This window comes from Mauremys reevesii, linkage group 10 (genome assembly GCF_016161935.1).
Source record: "Mauremys reevesii isolate NIE-2019 linkage group 10, ASM1616193v1, whole genome shotgun sequence".
Classification (NCBI taxonomy): domain Eukaryota; kingdom Metazoa; phylum Chordata; order Testudines; family Geoemydidae; genus Mauremys; species Mauremys reevesii.
The window spans coordinates 24,439,295-24,460,949 of NC_052632.1; the positions used below are offsets into that span (position 1 = coordinate 24,439,295).

The following is a 21,655-nucleotide window of genomic DNA, read 5'->3' on the forward strand; positions in this document are numbered from 1 at the left end:
CATGGGGCTCTGCACGCTGCCCCTGCCCCGAGCACTGGCTCTGCATTCCCATTGGCTAGGAACCAGACAATGGGAGCTGGGGGGGCGGGGGCAGTGTCTGCGGGCGAGAGCCACGCAGAGCCTCCTGCGGACCTCTGCTTAGGAGCTGGATCTGCTGCTGGCCACTTCCGGGACACAGCGTGGTCCATGGTACCAGGACGGGCAGGAAGCCTGCTTCTGCACCGCTGACCAGGAGCCAACAGAGGTAAGCCCGCACCCCAACCCCATGCCTGAACCCCAGCCAGGGATGAGGGATCTGGGGTGCAGAAGGGGGAGCCCCTTCCTGCACCCCAGATCCCTCATCCCTGGCTCCACCCCAGAGCCTGCACTCCCAACCCAGAGCCCTGACCCCCCTCCCGCACCCCAACCTCCTGCCCCAGTCCAGAGCCCTTTCCCACACCATGACCCCTCATTCCCAGCCCCACCCCGCAGCCCTCACCCTGCACCCCAACCCTCTGCCTCAGCCCCCTCCCACACCCAAACCCCTCAGCCCCAGCTCCATTGTGTCGCAGGCATCAACAATTTTCTTCAACTGGATCGCCAGAAAATTTTTTTGAAAAACCACTGGTCTATGGAATCTGAACTCAACCTTCTGTCTCAAGGGAAAAGATTTCTTCCAAATGTTCCATAGTGATATCTACAATGTTGTTTTTTTCTTTTTGATACGGTAAAGAACACTAATGCTAGATATATTTAAACTTTAGTGAATGCTATAGTTCAAGCAAATGGCTGGCTGGGACAATAGCCACCATGTCACAGCTGATAATCATTAGTTAGTAATTAACAATTACTGATTATTTAATGCTATGGAGTACTCTTTACTATGGAATGGAGCCTTCGCAAATAAACTTATGTCCACGGATATGAGAAAGGTATGGTATTTTAAAAAATATTCCAGGATTATCATGTCTCTGCAATTTTCCACACATTCTAAAATTTCGTTTGAAAAAAAATTCTGTCCCCACTCCAATATAGTAGGCCCTCCACAATATAAACTATAAATGCTGCTCTTCTAAACTGACAGAAAACTAGAAATAGTAGAAACAAAAATGTGAATTAGCCCCTTCTTCACTTCAGTGCCTACAGAGGATTGTATCAGTAAGTTACTAGACTACTTTAAAATTACACTTATTTGGAATCAAGCCATTTAAAAATAAATGTAAAACGTTAGGACAAAGTTTAGAATTATAAAAAAGGCCCTGCTTCTCCCACAAATATAAGCATCATTAAAGTATGCTTGTTTAGCCCCTTCTGCCGTGCAAATTAATCTTTCTGAATTATTATAATGAAGCTGCAACATGCTGTAAGTGTTAGCATTATTATTCCTCCGACCCACAAATCTAACCCACTGAGAAGGTGTTATAGATTTGAGTGAAAGAATGAGTCTGAATCTAAGCATGGGTTTCGCATGCTACATAACTCTCTTTTCACTGTGCTACTTTTTGCTGGAGCTTGCCTACTTACCATCTTTAAAATAACACACCACTAAAGTAACTGGATCCATGTAAATAACTGAATAATGTGTAAGTGACCTGTACAGTACACTGCAGAAGCATACAACAAAACTCTGTGAAAAGTTGGGAAAAATTCCTTCAAGTTTCATGGCTTAATTTCCCTGCAGCTTTCTCCTTCAGGAAACACATTACTTTCCATACACAAGTAATTAAAATAATAATATACTTATGTACTAATCAGATTCCTAATACCTGTTTGTTTAATAAAAACAATTATTTAATATGAATCTAACTGAAATATTATTTTCCCTGTTTATAAAGAGAACTAACTCATTAAAATTATCTCTTAATTAGGAAAAGAAAATGACTTCTGCTGAGACGCTACCAACGAGTACCAACAATGAGAAAATCAAATCTGTTCAACTGCCTTCCTGTGCAAATCCTGGCAATCCTGTGTTTTCCTGTATGTTGGACCCAAAGACACTCACTACCAATAATTTCTTGACAAACCCTCAGCTTTTACTGTTTAAAACAACTTCGAGTGAATATGGTGCTATACCACCTATGTCTCAAATGGTACCATGTACCTACCATCCAAAGGATGAATCATTTACAAAACATTTGTTAATTTGTGGTTTGACTCAACATAATTATATAAACACTGCCATTGACAGAAGTAGGGTATATGACTACCCAGATATGCAGCATACTCTGTAAAATTGTACTATCTTACTTTTCTGACATATTTACTGAAAGTACTAGTCATTTTACTTTTGGGGAAACTAAACGCTGGCTTGTTATTTTTGTTGTCCATTTTGGGAGTAAAGTGTCAATACATATTACAGTAAAACACTTTTTTACTACAAGGATCAAACAGGATTTTAAGTGAATATTTCTTAATACGTTTCTGTGCAACAACCCATACAGGAATAAAGTATATCTCTTGAAATGAATATGTTAAACACAACACTTATTGTACATTAAAGAGCTTAGTGCAACAGAAATTCACCCGAGAGGATAGATCTTTGAGGTTAATGTTCAAAACAAGTGTCAGATCCCGTGTTACAAGGCCAGACTATTTTTTTTAAAAACTGATCAGATCCTGCCAATATTTCCACCACCTGCAACCACAAGGAGGCCAAGAGGGTAAGTGAGTGCAGAATTTGTCTCAATATAACTTTGATGTGAGCAGGTTGTCCTTTAACAGGTTTGTACTCTGCTTCAGTCTTAGTATTTGTACTGTGCAACTTACGCAGAGACAAATTCTGCAGCTCCTTCCACAGTTGAGGAAAGTCAAAACCTTAAAGCTGTTCCCAACATTTTTTGCATAAAGGGGAGGTGGGACGTACAGTTCTGCATGGAGAAGAGGTTCAGCAGTAAACTTTCTGCACAAAACATGGGGAAAGTATTTTGCATAGGTCAGGATAACAGCCAGTGGATCTGATAAATGCACTGATCGACTGGAACACAACACAAGTCTGAGGGAGGTGATGCAACAGTTTGCAGCCAACCTACTGGCTGTAATGTAGTGTTCAAAACCAAGCTATGCACACTGCCTCTGAGTTGCTGAAGGGGGGATGCCATCTATCCTTAACATCAATGTAGTTTTCCCCATGTACAGCCCTTTAATTTGAGGTTTGCGTGTGAGACAAATGTTTTAATCTATAGGTACTGTTACAATATGTATCTTAAAATACTAATTTAAACCAAAGGGTACACAAATATGAAAACAAAAGTAACTGAACTTCTATATTTAAACATGGATGGACCATATTTTTAGCAGTGGGTAAATGGGAATTCACTCATACAAATCTTTGTTAGGTACACAAGTTTGCTTGAAAAATAGGGGTTTTGAAGGCACAAATATAGAGGTTGGGTTGAGGGCAGCTAAAAGTTGGGTTGGGAATTTTATGCAAGTATGGTTCATTTTGTCCTCATATGTAAAATATAGTCTGAACAGAAGATTAAATATAAATCACATGCTCTGGAATAAAACATTCACTGTATGGAACAGACAGCTCAGAGAAAAAACGCATAGAATAAATGAAAACTTCAGGCAGCTAATACTTTGTGAACATCAGTAACCGTGTCTTTAGGTCCCAAAGAAGTGGCATTCAGAATAAGTGAGAAACAAAAAGTTAAATTTAAGCAAAAATGGGTGAATGGTAATCACAGCCCTGCATTAGGGATAACAAACAGAAGGAGAACTGGGAGGCATTATGCAGAGCTGCTTCACCATGCTTAAAGAGGGCGTAATATAGTGTCTACTACTGGTTCTAAGGAGTGGCAGGGCCCTCTTGCATAAAATTCCCAGAGTGTCAGAAATTCCCAAATTGTCAAATCAGGAACAAATTAGTAACCTAAGAAAGAAATTCAGAATGAGATCAAGTAATGCATCATAGCTGTTCGCCATCAGTGCCAAGCATGCTCAGAAATAACAGTCAAAAGTTTAAAATAAGTATAACAGTATCCCAGACCACATTAACAAACCCAGTGGGATCCAGTTTTTTTCAGCCTAAGGGCTAAGCTTTAGTTCAAAAAAGATTCTCTGCCCTGTTCCACCCCATTCAGGCAATGCAGATGGCATAAAGGGAGAAGAAACCATTCACATATCCTCTAGGGATTCTCCGGGCATAGGAGAGTCCCCAGGGGGCATAGAACAAGTGTAACCTGCTTCAATGCTTCCCTCGCTGCAGCATGGAACCATGCTGGGGTGGAAAGGAGCATGTCAGGCACAGGGAGAAAGTGGCTTGAGCATAATATGCTCGCTATATCCAGCTGGGATGTAGTCTTTAGGAACCATAACCAGTTGGCACAAATTAAGGCAGCCTCCAGGCTGCTCTAACCTGCTCTGGGGCTGGAAGAGAATCAGGGATCCACAGCTGGTTATTGGTTCTCAGCTTCTCCTCATCTCTAGGGCTTCCCAACTTGGTTTTGTTTGGGAAGATAGTCATATTTTGTTGGGGCTCCCTAGACTCAAACTGGGCCAGTTAAGCTCCTATCCTGTTATCCCCAACACTCCCACAACCACATCTCCCAGAGCCCAGGCTCCAACCCAAGCCCAAATGTCTACACAGCAATTTTAGAGCCCCACTGCCCTGCAAGGCCAAGTCAGCTGACCCAGGCCAGCCACAGGTGCTTAATTGTTGTGTAGATGTACCTTAAGATCCTGGCAGGTTTAAGTGATCCATTAATAGGACACTTTATAACAACATTAATTTAACATCATTATGAAATAAAAGATCTACAGATGTATTTAGCCAACAGCAGGCTTGCTGTTTTTCATTTAAAATGCATTACTACTGACAAAATTACAATTGCATCATAACTGTTTGGTCAGTTCAATCAATATATGTCAAATTTTTTTGAATGGGTTAGAAACATTTAATATATATTGCTTAACACTCAAATAATATTTTACTGCATTTTACAAGGATTATATTAACCCTCTCCCAGACCAAGATTTTCCAAGTCGTGTGCCTGATATTAAGCACCTAAATTCAAAGTTAGGCACCTAAATACATAGCCTGATTTTGAGAGGCACCAAGCTCTGAAAACTTTGTCTTCAATGGGAGCTGAATATTTTGGCTCCAGTTTTTTAAGAAAGTATTTTAGGGTTGGTTGTTTGGTTGGCAAATTCATATACAATATGAGCATTATGTAATTTCTAGTCCTATGTGAAATATTTCTAATTGGATGGCTTCTGATTTCACAACAGTTCTGATGGCTGTTCCTTTCTACATTAGCACTTTAACTTTGGCAGCAAAACTATGAACATGCTTAATAATGTTGACTAACCACTGAAGTTGTTTTAAAAATCTATGAGACTACATCTGATTGCTTAATAACAGATTTGAAATTAAATATAGTAAATTATGTTCTGTTATTCAGGCTAGCCAATATTTCATACAAAGAAAACAAATGACAATTTTGGAAACAGGTAAGAAAATAAAATATGTATTATTTACTTCTCTTTCTGCACTATATTTACCCAAATTATAGTAGTTCTTATGAGAAGTATCTTCTCTTTTACCCAATTTTATAACTGGGATGAGTGCAGCAACAAAAAGTCTGGTGGCTTCACTGGCTTAGGCAGAATTTAAAATAAGTGTTTTCCTGTTTCCAGTCTGTTAAATACACCACCATGCTGATTCTTGACTTTGTTAAGAATCTTGTGCAGTTCCCTGAATTATATGTTGAATCTTCTCAGCATCTTGTTTTAAAGTTTTATTTGTAGGATCGATCTTGAGAGCAGCATCATAATCCTGGAGACCTAATATTAATACAGCAAGCAAATTATTAATCCTATATACAACAGTAGTTATACTTTTAAATAACTAGTTGGAAGTAACTTTCCCGAAGTTATATGCAAGTAAACGTTTGGGAGCTTGAATTTCAGATAATTTTACTGAATGGGATTTGGAGCAGAACAAAATATGGTCTTTAACTTTGGGCTGTATGCATGTATTTATTTAATAATTTCATAAAACTGAAAATTGTTTTTAATGGAAGTATCACACAGCTATGTAAAAATCTTAAACTATTATTAAAACTTAAAACATTATTCTAAAACAAAAACAGAACCTTTTATATATTTACCTGGTGCTTTGCAAGTCACATTCTTTGCCCTAAAGAGCCTGCCCTCCTAAGGCCTCAAACCTGCAAATGGATCTGCACAGACAGAGACTTGAGTCTCTGTAGTACTCCACTGAAGTTATTAGGTATGCACACAGGCATTAAGGTCCAACCACATGGATTTGATTGCAGGATTGGGGTTTAATTTAGAATAGACACACGTACTGTTCAGATAAGCAATGATGCAGTGATTATTGAGAAGAAAATAATACTTCTGGAAGAAGTGGGTTTTGAAGAGCAGAAAAAGGATGTAGGAAGGCATGAAGCTGAGAATGCAAGAAGAAAACTCAGGCTGTGTCTACACTATGGACCTTACAGCGGTACAGTTTTAAGGTTACAGCTGTGCTGCTGTAGAGATTCCTGTGTAGCCGCTCTTTGCTGGCAGGAGAGAGCTCTCCTGACAGCATAATTAAACCAGCCCCAACAAGTGGCGTTAGCTATGTTGGCAGGAGAGGCTCTCCTGCCAACATCGCAATGTCCACACCAGCACTTTTGTTGGTGAAATGTATGTCAGTCAGGGGTGTGTTTTTTTCAAACCCCTGAATGACAGAAGTTTTACCAACAGAATTGCTAGTGCGAACAAAGCCATAACCTGTGAATAGAGTAGTCTGAAAGGTCGTAATGAGTTTAAGGGGGAATAAGAAATTATAAAACAGATGTAAGTGGTGAAAAGGTTTATATAGTCTCAAACTGGATACAAAGCAATAGGAGAAAAGCCAACAAAATGATTCAAAAGGAGAGGACATGACCAGAGTAGAGGAAAAAGAATACAAGTTTAAATAATAGCATTTTAAAAATTTTCTTCATACCTTCTCCCTCATTTTTAACTTTTCCTTGTGAGATAAGAATGACATATTATTAGAAAGCTCGATAAATACACACAATTATTCCAGATTTTCTAACAAATACAGGAAGAAATATTTTACCTGTCAAAAATTTATACATTTCAGAATAAAAATAAAGTTTTAAAAAGACATGTTGCTGATGACTTCATAAGAAAATATTTACAGTTCATATTTTTACATCTTTGGAAAAATTTGGGAGTTTAAGTTTTTTCACTTTTTGCAGTATATAACTGTAATGTTATTATATAACTATTATTTAACTGTAATGTTTCATATTATATATCTATATATCAGCAATAAAAACAGAAGTTCTTTAAACATTATGGCCCCGATACTGAAAAGATTTAAGCATATGAGGATTACTCTCATGTAATTCTAAACACATGCATAAGCGTTTGCAGACTCAGAGCCTGAATTCTTACCTTCAGCATACAATTCCAGCTGACAAAATGCTGTCCCACGCCTCACGTAAGCTTTCACTCTAGCATCAGCGTTGTCTGGAACAGGTGGTATCAGTAATTCTAGTGCCTTTACAAATAAAGATATTTAGAGACAGATTTTCTGTGGCCTAACCTCCCATTTACAGATACAACTGCACCCACAAAAATTTGCATTCTCGTTTAATCACCTGGTTTGTGGTGTAACCACTAAGATTTGCATTCAAAATTTGTTTGCAGGTGCGAAAATGCAAGTGCAGTTTTACAAGTGCAAAGTGTCCCACAATAGGGAATCTGGATCTTAGGTTGATGCATAAAGTGTTAATGATTATTTGCAAACAGCAAATATATTCCATTATCATAGTCCAATATCACTAATAGTGCTACAAACAAATTATTCATCTCATTACTACAGTCACTAAGAAAAACAAGTTTAGAGCCTCATGGAGTGCTTAGTTCAAAACAATGATTTTGAGGACCATTTTTTCCAAAATATCCATATGGGTCATGTAATGAGTTTTGTTTTGTTTTAAATAAAAAAAGTAAAAACACAGTACAAGTTGTGCTGAATCACTATTAGATAACAGAACACAGAGTTTTTCTGTCTTTCCACAAGCAGTGGTTGATCAAATACTGAGAAGTTCCAGCAATCTTTGAAGAGAATTTTTTGGATTATTGTTGGGTTTGGTTTTTTTATTTCTTCATACTGTGCAGAACCACATGACAGATTATAAAATGTATGTGGGTATATTCTATAAGCCTTTGTCACTAAACTTTTTTTTTAAAGAGTAAGTATATCTGTTTATGTTCTTTTCTTGAAGGGCACTATTCTTTTATTAAAAATAGAGTTATTGTATCTATCAAATCCCAACTTGTACAATTACACTGCATAAACAAAAATTTTGAAACCATCTTTAGCCAATCATTTCTCCTTTAAATCAACCTTTTAATAGTCATTTTTATCTCTCATTAGAGCTGACCAATCCAAAATGTTGACACATCATTGTCAGTGTATCTAACTTGAGCTGTTTATATAGTGTCCATAACTATTTACATTCTTGCTTGACAAAAAAATTAGTGATATGTTAGTTTAATATCATATCCATGTTATAAGGAGATTAACTATAAAAATCTACTTTATGTGTAATGTATTTATACCTTAGATGAATCTTCAATGGTCTTGTGCAAGTTTCTCAATTTAAGGTGACAAGCAGCACGATTCAGATATAGTACTGGAATCTTATTATTTAACAGAATTGCCAGGTTATAGGCATTTACAGCTGCAAGATAGTTTCCTGTTGCAAACATTTTGCTGAAAACATAATAAAAAGTACATTTTAAAACAAAGAAAAACATAATACAATAGAGAATGCCTACCTGTTGTAAACAATTTGCACTAAACTAATAATTTCAAACAAGTTGAAAAAAATTCCATTAAAAACTGATCATTTATGACGTTTTTTGGATGACATAATAAACAATGTAGATACAGTCTACTCAAACTTCATGTTAGCAGCCAGCTTGGCAAAAGTTTAAGACAAAGTAAAGTAACACAGCATTGAAGAACAAGAAAAGCAGAGCATATTTCCACGGATATGGTGCAGACGATTAATAGACTTTAATGCCAGACTTTTCTCAGATAACGATCACCTAGTCTAAACTCCTGAATAACAGAGGCCATAGACTCTCACCCAGTAATTCCTGCATCAAGTTGATAACGTCTATTTGGGCTTTATCATATTTTTATACAGATACTCAGTCTTGATTTAAAGACTTGAAGTGATCAAGAACCCACCACATCACCAGGTACATTGTTCCATAGATTAATTACCCTCCCTGTTAAAAATTTGCAATTTACATCTCGTCTGAATGTCAGCTTCCAACCATTGGATCTTTTTTGCATGATTAGAGAGACATCTGCTATTAGGAATCTCTTCCCGATGTAGGTACATATAGATTATGATCAAGTCCCCTCTTAACCTTCTCTTAAATAAACTAAATAGATTGAGCTTCTCATATTATAATAATAATGTTAATATACCATCTAGTTGTTATATAGCACTTTTTATCCATAGATTGCAGAGTTTTACAAAGGAGGTCAACATCATTATTCCCATTTTACACATGGACACAGGGAGGGAAGTGATTTGCCTAAGCAGGCCAGTGACCTCGCAGCCAGTGGCAGAGCAGTCTTCCGAGTCCAATCCAGTGCACTATCCCCTAGCCACACACTCACTATAAGGCATTTTTCCTAGAACTCAAAGATGAGTGTATACATTATTTGTAAATCATCCAGTGAAAACAATGATGGAAAATAAAATTCTACATGGAAGGGTAACATACAAACTAAAAATTTTCTACACTAAAAAACAGAATCAGCATTTCCTAAAAATAATGCATTTTGTAGTTATGTTTCTGATACATGATTGTAAGCATATCTTGGAATGAGTTTAACTCACTTTCCTTTGTCTTTCAACCAGTCTGGGTTCTTCTCCTCCTCATTTAAATCCTTCAGCTCAGAAAAATTAGCATTCATTGCTCTACGAGCCTCTGCTTGCTTATGCAGCCACTGTGGTAGGAAGATATGTGTGCAACATGTTAGCATTTTGTTTCTATAGGATTTACTTTTTGAGATTTAGGTTTTCATTTTGCTTTCATCCTTTCACTTACTTATCCAGGAAAAAAAAATTTATCCCATTTTTGGTAGAAACACCTACTTGTTGAGTCAAGAAAAGCTCTAAGTTTTCTCATATATTTTGTTTCTAAATGAGCAGCAAGGGTGCAGTACTGCCTGGCTACTAAACTGTTTTTTGTTTATCTATTGTGATTACAAAGAAGAATGTATCAATGCTCATCCAACAGAGTCCCAAAGAACAGATTGTGAATTTAGACCAAAAAAATGTCATAATCTAGTTGGATCTTAACTCCACAGAATGCATTTTATCCTTGTATGTGAAGTGAAATTTGGTATGGAATTCAACTAATTTAAACTAATTTCAACAAAGAAATGAGAAGTACATATGACTTCCTGAAATGACAGGAAGATTGGTAAAGCTCTATCAGTCTCATGTCAAGAATAAGACTTCCACATTGTAACTTCTATTTCCAACAATATTACTACCAAAATGTGAGCTGCTCTGCTTTGTTTAGTAAAGCAATAGAAGATTCATTCCTATAGACTGTAGATGGCTACATGAATGAATAGCACAACAAGCACCTCTGAGTACAGCGAGAGCACCCTCGAAAAATGGAAAACTATCCGTACCTCTTCCTCTTCTGCTACTCTGGATTCTCTGAGTGCCGTAGGAAACACCCGAGATGTGAAATTAATTTGAATAGTACCAGCAGATCGAGGAGCAGGGAAAGATTCTTCTTCTAACTTCTCTGAAAATACACTTCCAGAACTACCAGCTGCAAAGATAGAATTAGAACAACAGAAGAAAGCAAATTTGTTTTTCATTTTCTCTTTTCCCATCATATTTTCAAATAGACCTAATTTAGAGTTTTATAAAGTAGAAGTACACCTCAAGTTTTTCTGTTTTGTGTCCTGAAGAAATAGCTCTAAAAACATTAAATTGTGCTGTTTTATGCAATGGTTATATCGTCATACACAATTATACTCAGAGTATGTAAAATTCCTGTAGGATGTACAAAAAACGTTTGTAAAATTTGAGTTTCATATGAATCAGTTTTGGTTTTCAGATGAATTTCAGATACAGAGACAGATCTGGAGTTTGGAAAATGGGGGCTTACACTGAAGGGTATATCCAGAAGTCACCCAATCATTTTGCAGTATATTTTACATTGAATATCATTTAACGTTTTGAGGCACTTCCGCTTGTATCAGGAACTTGGTAGCTCTGTTCCATAAGAGAAAAGATTGTTTTAATCCAATACATCTATGGTTTAGGAGTGTACAGAAATCACTATTAAATTAGCATCAAGCAGAAGCATTTAATGGAATGGTATTATTTGTAATGAAGAATAATGCCACCTCTCCTTCTACACGCACCAAAAAGAGAGCATTGTGTTGAGAGGCTCGGGAGGAAAGAAAGGATCAAAAAAATGCTAAGAACCATAATCTGCCCTTATCTGTGACTCAGCACATTGACAGCACGTAAACAAGAGACTAAACCAAATGGAGTCAAAAAGCAGAATAACTAGTTCAGTACAGTACCTAGATATGAAGGCAGAAAATACCTGAAATGACTAGAAAGGTTTAAGAATTGAATGTTTAATACAACATAGTATCTAGTTTATAAAAAAAGGTAAAAAACTTTATTCCACAAATACCACCTCTTGTAGGTATACTTCTAGCCTTGGAAGTTCCTGCATTTAGAGTTTTATTTATTTCTGACTTTTTCTTCTCCTCTATTAGTTTCCTTTCTCTACGTATTTTCTCTTCACTTTGTATCCTTCTTTGTTTCTCCTCATTTCTCTGCTTTTCTTTCCATATCTCCAGCTCCTCAGTGACCTTCTTTCGCTCCTCTTCTTTCAGATTTTCAATTCTTTTTCTCTCTGTTTCTTCTAGCTGTTTGAATTGCAGAACTATCAGAACATGTAATGTTTGGTGAAAATGAGCAGAACAGAAATGAGAGTGCATAAGTATCTTCCCAATTCTATACAGCACTATTATTAATATGTGACATTATATACAGAGTTAAGGGATTCTAGAAAAATAGTTGGAAAAGGAGGAAACTGATTGGCTTATACGTATTAATACTTAAAATAACTCACAGACCTTGAAAAATATATGCCTTGAGCTATATTAATATCACTACTAGAGGGGCAGGCTTAGAAAAAATTAGAAAAGTGTGATGCTCATGGAGTTGTTTTATTCTGAAGAACCTACATTTTTCTTAGCACTTTGGGCTGCTTTATAGTACTTGGTGGGAGACTACCAAAGAATATGTAGAAGCTTAACATGTAACATTATTTTCTTTGATTCAGTAATGGACCATTCCTCCAGCATGATACTTAGGAATACTTTGCTACTGGAGCTGCTACATCCTTTTGATGGAGTCTCTGACCACTTCTGGTTACAAAAGATCCCATGGCACTATTCAAGAGAGTAAGGGTTCTACCCCAGTATCCTAACCATATTCCAGCTCAGTATCTCAGGGAAATGTAGAGCTGTAAAATATACAGTTTCATTTGAATACATTATTCTTAATTTCCCATTTCTCCTGAAATTTAGATGCTCATGTAAAATAGCTGCCACATTTCTACTCAAGAAATAATTCCAATTGCCCAACGCTGAAAATGATTCCTGCATATGCAATCTTAAAAGTCCTAAGATTCTGCTTGATATATTTTTAAAAGATATAAAGGTTTGACAGTAAGGGTAAGTAACCACTGAAACAATTTACCAAGGATCACGGTGGAGTATCCATCAATGCCAATTTTTAAATCAAGATTGGATGTTTTTCTAAAAGATATGCTCTCGGAATTATTTTTGGGAAGTTCTATGACCCATGTTATACAGGAGGTCAGACTAGATGTTCAGAATAGTCCCTTCTAGACTGGGAATCTATGAATATATAGATTCACAAAAAAGTAACCAGGATTAGCGTATTTATAAGGAATTATTCTGAAGAGGGGAAGCCAAGAACATAGTCCTCTTGCATTTTATGAATATCTTAACACAAAAAGTTAACATAAATGGTCATTTCATGTGGTATTCAGAAAAGCAATTTGGTGTGAATAAAGACATGTAAAAGTTACCATTTTTGTGAGTGGAAGCACTGTAGAACAGAGGTAAGTGACTAAGGATGAGCAGTAGTGCAAAAGCTGCATACCAGCAATTTTATATTCCAGAATGAAGGTGAATAAAATATTTATTAGAATCTACATTGTTTAATCCATATATAGAGCTCGCCTTACCTTTTGTGCCCCTTTAGATACCAACACCTGCCTGATCTCACAAAAAAAAAGTCAGTTTATAATATAGTGTGCTGACAGTCCTAATTTTTTCATAATTTTTCATAATTGTTTTCCTTTATATGGTTTCCAGACCTCGCAATGGATATACCCAAACTACAAGTAAAAGAAGAATTAAGAGTTATGCAAACTCTCCTGCCACTTTAATAAAGATTACTACTTTAGAAAAGATATTTTTAAACAACATATTTAACCCCAAACCTGTCAAATTAGTTGGCAATTATTTAAGATTATATTTCTTGTATTTAATTATTGTAGACTTGCATATAAATTTACCTTCATTGTGGCCTCCAGAGCTAATTTTTTATGTTCTCGTTTTGTAACAGCTTTTGATTTTTCCTCTTCATCTGCCTTCTCTTGGGCTTTTATAACAGCATTCTCTCTTATTCTCTGCATTTTCTCTTTGTCACCTGAAAGAAAATCATTTGAGACTGAGGTTCATGTGTTATTCATTGTGTACACAAAAACAATTTATTTCATTATTTTATCTGAGACAGAGTGGCAAAAATTTCAGAGTGGTAGCTGTGTTAGTCTGTATCAGCAAAAAGAACAAGGAGTACTTGTGACACCTTAGAGACTAACAAATTTATTTGAGCATAAGCTTTCAAGCACAATGCAACCCTCTGTTAAACACATCTTTAAAAGCGACAATATAAACTTCACTTAAACACAAATACTATGTTTTATAACAAGGTTCCACAAGACCTATAATCTGTAAAAAAAAAAAAAAAAATTTCTTTTTAATTATCACAAAGAATGATGGTTTGGATTTAAATATTCATCTACAGAGCTTGCTATCCAAACATTGCACAGTACAAGACACAGGAAGCAACTTTAACAAAAGTTAAGCTAATTTATTTTCATTGTCAAACATAATTGTAATGCAAAGAGGAAGCAATCAGCAAGAATGGAAAATGGTAAAATGAGATATCTATCTATCTAATCTAAGGTTCCTGGTATTTCAGGGAGAGAAAAAACCCTCAAGAAAACCTGGTAGTTTTCTTCAAACACACACATACACTCTTCTGTCCCCAAACAATTCATAAACACCATCTTCCCCAAGCATTGGAAAATATGGACACGCACAGCTGAAGTCACCCAAACAACCTTTACTTTGCCCCATGCCATTGCCAACATTCCATGTTCCACACAACATATATTTCCACACTTACTACATAAGAGGTAACCTTACAAAAATTAGTTTTGAAAACTCAGATTTATTTTCCTTAAGTCTGCAGTCATCTCTAGGATATTAGCTTTATACACATATCTGAGACATCAAATGTGATCCCTTGCCTTTCCAAAACCCCATACTCTTGCCACATTGTCATTTCTGGTCTTTGATTTGTTTGTGTATATATGGACTATTTATGGCTATTTTAAATACAATAAACCAGAAATGTCCAACAATACTTATATATTTGGAGGCAAAAGTTTGTTTGGAGATCAGTGAAGAAAGTTTGCTTTTATTTATCCCAAAAGCAAGTTTGTATACTTCTGTGGAGTTCAAATGGCTCTTCATAAGCACAAAGTCATTAGAATTTGTGATGAAACTGAAAGATGTACTTTCATTGAAATGGCAGTGAGGAATCACTCTCTAGCATTAAGAATAAATCAATCCAATAAAATGTGTTCTTACATTTGGAAGTAGCCTGTGTGTTGCTATCACCTCACATTGCCTAAGTTTCTGGTTCTTCTCAAGGGGTCGCTAGTAGGGCAGAGTTAAAGTTCTTTGAACCTTGATTTTCTAGGTTAATATTTGTTGGCGTGTGTGTGTTTCTTTTACTTTGTTCAACTGGGGCTTGAGATTGGGGAAGGAAGAGCTGCATGAATTTTGTCACAAAGAAAAAAACTGCAATGTGCAACTTCATGTATCTATGAATTCTTGTGGGGAAAGGGTTTGGGTTTTTTTGCCTGTTTTTAAATAGTCAGTCTATGTTCCACAGCAGACAACTTACCATTTTCCATAACCAGGGATTCCCACATGGCCACTTCTTTTTTATATAAAGTGAAGAAAATGGTCTCATTTCTGATCTTTGCTGTACTACTAGTGTCATCAACAGGAGCATACAGAATGGCTTCAAATAAAAATGGAGGAACATTTACCTATAAAATGTAAATAGCAAATAAATATACATGTGTATTCATTTGAAAAGTGTTTTGTTAAATAAAATGTTTAATAAGATTGGGGATTTATTATTTAACCACAATGTATATTTTAAATATTTAGCAAATGTTTTCTCATAATAAACCAAGAAAATCATAACAGCTGGTAAGAGTGAGAGACTCCACTAACTAGACTGTAATTTGCTGTAGAAGAGATAATTTACCATAACTGAACCGGTCCCATTAAAATATTAATATTTATGAGTTCAAATTCTAGTATACAGTGTGAAATGCCAAATAATATTGAAAGAATTAGAGCTGCAGTGATAATGCAAATTATTATTTGCTTGCAAATGCTTATGGTATTAACCAATGCAAAAAAATAGTAATAAAATATATTACTTTGTAATGGAAATTGTAAAGCTGCAACTAGTGTTACATATACTGTATTCACAAAAAGTACAATCGTGAAAAAAAAACACCCGGCAAAGTACAGTGAGAAACATGGGACACTGACAACTACTTTTTAAGAAAAAAGATTTAGTTTAATACAAACTAAAAGTGTATGCACAATTTCCCAGTAATTATTGCATTGATTACAATGTTGTTGTATTTTTTCTTCTTGTTACAGTAAAGGAAACTCTTCCAAGACATAAAAGGCAGTTTGATGCCCAACTTCCATTGAAAGACTTCCAGTGGGAGTTAAGTGCCTACCACCCAGTGATTGAAAATCTCTCCAAAAAAGTGTCAGAATCTGCCCTTGGTTTTTCTTGTGTAAACCACAGGGTTGCAGACCTGTAAACAAGTGGGAAATTTGACCAATGGATTACAAATAATTAACTGGTGGAGTTTGGTTTAAAATCCTGAGTCTACCCTATATCTGATTTTAAGGCAATAATACAAAGAAAAATTTGGAGGTAAAGGATAACCCCAGAACAATTACTACATGTAGTTAAAGTGTGATACTCAGGAGTGGTGGTTGAAGAATATTTCCCCAGACACCTATCATGGGTCAGTTTAACAAAAATACTGTTATATTATGAATCAATACTTAGTTTTTAATGGTTTCCCCCCCATAAATTGTAGTTTGTTTGGGGAAGACAAACTCCTCTCTATCACTTTTCCCTTGTCTAATTCATTCATTTATGTATAATAATATACCATATTTGTAACATAAACTAACATAGCTCCCAAAGGTTAATGTCTATCTGCCAACAAGCATCCACGTATACACGGTGGTGGCAGTCGCATGTGTCTGTGCTGAAGAATAACAAAACACTGTGCTTGCGACACATCTGCCACCTTAAAGCAGTAAGTCTGAAGGCTCCTCCTTCCTGCTTTAACGAATTCTATTCTACCTCTCCCCTCCAAATCCTTTTCAACTCTCTTAAAGGGTTGCTCGGCTGGTGGCACAGGTTGAAGAGCATCAGCGACAAAACCCTGACCTCTGGCAGGCTTTGTGCCCAGCAGCGACCAGGAATCGTTGCTCGCGTTCACTTTGCTATTGCTGCCACACTATGGCAAAAGGGAGAGACAGACAGACGAGAGTGGAAAGGACGCGGCAGGAGGGATTCCTAGCGGGTGGAGAAGATGGGAAGCGGAAGGGGCGCTGCCCCCTTGCCCAGACCGACCCAGGGAGGTCGGTGGTGGCTAGACTCCCCCGAAGAGGCGAGTGGGAAAGGCGTAAGGAAGACAGGGCATGGCTTTGCTCAGGCTGGGAGCGGGGGAGAAGGGCAGAAGCCGCCCCACCTTCAGATACTGGTCAGTGCAGAAGATGTTTGCCTGGGTGACCCGGACACCCCGCATCGGCACGGAGAGGAAAACAGCAGTGTCCGTCTGCCGCCAGCTGTAATCCCGCACCCAGACCGGCATGGCCGCCGCTGCTAAGGGCGCTCTGCAGCGGTTGCTAGGGGAGGGCTCAGACTTTCCGCTGCCCTCCCACTAGCACTTCCGGGTCTGGAGCCAGGCCTGAGTGGTGTCCCGGGAAAGGAGCGGTGGGAGGGGCTCTATGGCGGAGGATTTCTGCCCAGGCAGGGCACCGTGGCATGCTGGGACTTTGGGCTGTCCCCGCCCATGGGGGAACATTGCACGCCGGGATTTGTAGTCTGCAAGGTGCCGCCAGCTGCCTGTGCTTGCGGGCGAGCTCTTGGCAGCGAGGCCCCTATGCAGGCGGCTAGGGAGTGATGAGCGGCATGGCCAGACTACAGTGACCAGATGTCCCAATTTTATAAGGACAGTCCCGATTTTGGGGGCTGTGTCTTACATAGGCACCTATTACCCCCACCCCTGTTCTGATTTTTTATACTTGCTGTCTGGTCACCCTAGACCAGATGCATCATCCCCCCATAGGGGTGGCTCTAGGAATTTGGTCACCCCAAGCACGCCGGTCCCACGGCTCCGGGGGACCTCTTGCAGACGGGCCTGCGGATGGTCCGTTGGTCCCGCGTCTCCAGTGGAGCCGTGGGACCAGCGGACCCTCCGCAGTCATGCCTGCGGGAGGTCCGCTGGTCCCGCGGCTCCGGTGGACCTCCCGCAGGCATGACTGTGGAAGGTCCGCCGGAGCCGCCTGCCGCCCTCCCGGCAAAATGCCGCCCCAAGCACGCGCTTGGTGCGCTGGGGTCTAGAGGCGGCCCTGTCCCCCCCTCAGGGGAGCGCAGAAGGGCTCTGGGACAGAAACTCTTCAGTCTCCAATGCCTCAGACCCCCTCCAGCGCCTCGGCTCCAGCTCCGCATTGGGGTCTCTCTCTCCCCGCGCAGTCCCCAGCAGGTCTCTGACCCGCTGCTGTACGAGACCCCCACTCCCCCAAGCCAGGGGACGGAGCTGCTCTCCCACGCTTTGAAAGGCGCAGACCGTCCCTCTGAGAGGTCCCGTCCCTTCAGCCTCCTGCAGTGACCACGTTTGGGCCCAAGTCTTTCCAAAAAGTTCAGATCAACCAGCGTCAGCTGGAAGTTGACGTAGCCCCTTAAGTCCCGTCTCACCTCAGGCAGAGGAACTGAGAAAAGCCGAGGGCCAGAAGTTGTGCTCTGCTGGGGGGCCTCTATGCATTACTGCGGGTGAGACTGGCCCACAGGGAATTCCCCCAGCTCCAGTTCCTGACTCGGCCCAAAAGCTTAGACAGCTCAACTCTATCACCTTCTCCCCTTTGCATTTTCCAGCACGCTGGGAAGAGAGGGTGGCTGAGCTGAGCACACAGTGCTTTGGCTATTTTCAGCTGAGCAAGGCCCATGGAGAGTCCAAGAATAAACCAGTTAAACCTGCCATGATGTGCAAAGGAGCCTAGAACTACCATTTTAGCTTCCTGCCTTCCGGGCCTGCACAAAATTCAGGAACAGAGAATCAGGGCCACCAGTACTTTGTGGATTTTTTTGCTTTGTGTAGTGTGTAGCTGGGGAACAAATAGGGTGACCAGGCAGCAAATGTGAAAAATCAGGACAGGGGTTGCAAGGGGGTGGGGGGGGGGGGGAGAGAATATCCTATATAAGAAAAAGACCCAAACATCGGGACTGTCCCTATAAAATCGGGACATCTGGTCACCCTAGGAATGAACTTGGGTAAATAATTGTGGAGTACTAGTTTTAAATTGTGGATTTTCCAGGATTTTTAAACGTTTTAACATGAGGAAAACTTCTCTCAGGTGCAACTGAGTGATAGCTGTAGCTTTTCAAAACCAATCACAAGTGTATAATGAGAAGCTGTTTCCAGAATCCGGGCTTAAATTAAGCAAATCATGCTCACATTAACTTTTGTGAATCTTGCAATGGGCTCCGTGGATCCCTGTGCCTGTGAAGAGCCAGTTGCAAGAATGAGGCCTTAGAAGACCCTTATCCTGCAACTGATTTTGCCTGGGCAGAGTCCTGTTAACTGCATTTGAGCTCTGAGTTGGTGCAGGGATCCACCCAAGTACTGGGTCATTACACATATTGAATCTATTTCTCCATGTTAAGTATCGTCACACCTTCTTGTCAACTGTCTAAAATGGGCCATCTTGATAATCACTACAAACGTTTTTTTTCTCCTGCTGATAATATCTCATCTTAATTAGCCTCTTACAGTTGGTATGGGTCCTTCCACCTTTTCATGTTGTGTGTATGTATATATATTATATATATATATATAAATAAAAAAATCTTCTTACTATATGTTCCATTCTATGCATCTGATGAAGTGGCCTGTAGCCCACAAAAGCTTATGCTCAAATAAATGTGTTAGTCTCTAAGATGCCACAAGTACTCCTGTTCTTTTTCCAAGTACAGTAGAACCTCAGAGTTATGAACATCTCGGGAATGGAGGTTGTTCATAACTCTGAACAAAACGTTATGGTTTTTAAAAGTCTACAACTGAACAATGACTTCATACAGCTTTGAAACTTTATTATGCAGAAGAAAAATGCTGCTTTTAACCATCTGTAAATGAAACAAGCACAGAAACAGTTTCCTTACCTTGTCAAAAAAATTTAAACTTTCCCTTTATATTTTTAGTAGTTTAGCACAGTACTGTACTGTATTTGCTTTTGTCTCTGCTGCTGCCTGATTGCATACTTTCAATTTCAAATGAGGTGTGTGGTTGACCGGTCAGTTCATAACTCTAATGTTTGTAACTGAGTTTCTACTGTACAAGAAATTGCAAGATATAAGCCTTAGCTGTTAGATTATAAAAAAAAGTTTAGGCAGGAGCCCTCTCTATTGTGTTCTGTGAACAGTTGTGTTAAATAATGAAAATTTACCTTCCATGGGGCTCAAAATGTTACCGTGGGGGAAATAAATGCAATTTTAAGTACTATTTTTAGGTCTTTCTATAATGCTATAGCAAAGGTTAACTGACAAATAAAATCCTACTGCAAATATTGCTTCATTTACTTACCAAGATCTAAGGTCAGGCACACAGTTCTGCTTTTCATCACTCACACTTAAAGCAGCAGAGAAAGGAATGCAGCTCGTGTTATCCAAAGTATGTTTCCATAATAGACTGCTAGTAGTTTTAGAAATTCTGGAAAAAAAAACTATTAAAGGCTGCTGATAAATGTAATAGTGATACGCGGGAAATTCCAGATGTCATGTGAAAAGTAATTCGGCTGTATTTGTCATTACAGATATTAGCTTAAATAGTTTGTCTATTTGGATTCACTCTCTTTCCTAAACTTAGGATATAGTTTGTGGATTGCTGTTTGACTTACTCCATCAAACAAACAATAATAGATCTATCTGCCAAGGTTAGGTCTAATATAGGTGAACGAGTAAATAGATCCTGCTTCTGATCTACATCCCTTGAAAGTCAGGCCAAACACATTAATCTCACACAATGTAGATTTTCTACAATTCAAACTAGATTTTTAGTTGCTCAGAAGTATACAGTTCGCTGGAGCTAGTTGCAAAAATCCAAAAGAAGCAAGAAGTCTTCCTTTGACTTACCTGTTCTAGTGTGAGCTAGAGAAATTGAGTTCAACCTTACACACACACACACAATTAAAAAGTTAATTTAGTGTTTGTGAAGGATACCAGATTTTGTTTTCTTATAGTCATGTAATTTATATTTTCAAAGAATTGTTCAAAGAAAAAGTGGTGTGTGAGAGTTAAGTATTGTTATTTATTTTATCCACATATAATCAGGAATTGCAGGGATTCTAAAACTTCTTCGGATCATGAACCACATATTAATAGAGATTTTTCTGTGGATCCTTTCCTCCTTATTCACCTGTGGCAACATCAGCAGTTGCTTACACAGAAAAGGCAGGGGACTGGGACTGAGATCAGAGTTAAATTTCTGGTTCCATGAATTAAATGTCCAGGGGGAAATCTTCATGGAAAGGCAATAGGATTTACTCTCCAAAGTCACTTCTGAAAAGTGGGATTTAGGCACTTGGAAACTTTGCCCCATATAACCTTTAACATGTGACTTGGGCATGAAGCTGCAGTAATGAAATGCGAGTTTTGCCATTGACTTCAGTGGGAGCAGGATTGGACCTTGAATATTTCTGTGCCTCAGTTCCCCATCTTTAAAAAGGGAATGAAAATATTTTCCAACCACCTAGGAGTATAGTGAGAATAATTCATTAATTTGAGGTTCAGATGCTACAGAGATAGGTAGAAGATAAATCAGCTGATAAGGAAAAGGTGGAAAGACTGTATTTTTAAATTAAGGTGGCTAGCTGGCAGAGTTCCTGTTTAAATGTATTTTAATGCTTCTGGGATTTTTGTTGTAG

At 38.4% G+C, this 21,655-nt stretch overlaps 3 protein-coding genes across 13 annotated transcripts in view; 1 reads left to right on the forward strand and 2 right to left on the reverse strand.

Moving 5' to 3' along the window:
- The window catches only part of CCPG1 (cell cycle progression 1), a 68,347-nt gene extending 64,132 nt beyond the window's left edge, over positions 1-4,215 (reverse strand). For all 4 annotated transcript variants that reach the window (XM_039491269.1, XM_039491268.1, XM_039491267.1 and 1 more), the window contains exon 1: positions 4,164-4,215. In XM_039491269.1, coding sequence (XP_039347203.1) covers positions 4,164-4,200 — 37 coding nt within the window. In that variant the 5' untranslated portion in view covers positions 4,201-4,215. The remainder of the gene's footprint in view (positions 1-4,163) is intronic.
- C10H15orf65 (chromosome 10 C15orf65 homolog) overlaps positions 1-21,655 on the forward strand; it is a 37,958-nt gene that overhangs the window by 12,891 nt on the left and 3,412 nt on the right. For 3 of the 7 annotated variants that reach the window (XM_039491291.1, XM_039491292.1, XM_039491290.1), the window contains 3 exons: positions 1,848-1,956; positions 5,385-5,433; positions 16,088-16,200. In XM_039491291.1, coding sequence (XP_039347225.1) covers positions 1,894-1,956; positions 5,385-5,433; positions 16,088-16,200 — 225 coding nt within the window. In that variant the 5' untranslated portion in view covers positions 1,848-1,893. Of the gene's footprint in view, positions 1-1,847; positions 2,498-5,384; positions 5,434-12,360; positions 12,482-16,087; positions 16,318-21,655 lie in introns of those variants that run through there. The other 4 variants (XM_039491289.1, XM_039491288.1, XM_039491293.1 and 1 more) reach the window with 3 other exon arrangements.
- DNAAF4 (dynein axonemal assembly factor 4) lies at positions 5,438-17,477 on the reverse strand. Of its 2 annotated transcripts, none has more exons than XM_039491285.1 (9): positions 17,206-17,477; positions 15,309-15,456; positions 13,627-13,760; positions 11,707-11,941; positions 10,676-10,821; positions 9,870-9,979; positions 8,569-8,722; positions 7,396-7,501; positions 5,438-5,766 (listed from the first exon to the last, which is right to left on the reverse strand). In XM_039491285.1, the coding sequence occupies exons 1-9, from the start codon at positions 17,326-17,328 to the stop codon at positions 5,657-5,659; spliced, it is 1,266 nt and encodes a 421-aa protein (XP_039347219.1). In that variant the 5' UTR covers positions 17,329-17,477; the 3' UTR covers positions 5,438-5,656. The 2 variants fall into 2 exon arrangements, with proteins under 2 accessions (XP_039347219.1, XP_039347218.1); XM_039491284.1 differs by having other exon boundaries at positions 11,704-11,941.

Excerpts from the sequence above, each read along its gene's own strand:
- DNAAF4 (XM_039491284.1), bottom strand. The coding sequence starts at position 17,328 with ATGCCGGTCTGGGTGCGGGATTACAGCTGGCGGCAGACGGACACTGCT. Across the intron at positions 15,457-17,205 it reads GCACTGACCAGTATCTGAAG|GTAAATGTTCCTCCATTTTT; the intron begins GTGGGGCGGCTT and ends TACATTTTATAG. Across the intron at positions 11,942-13,626 it reads CTCTGGAGGCCACAATGAAG|CTAGAAGAAACAGAGAGAAA; the intron begins GTAAATTTATAT and ends CAATTCAAACAG.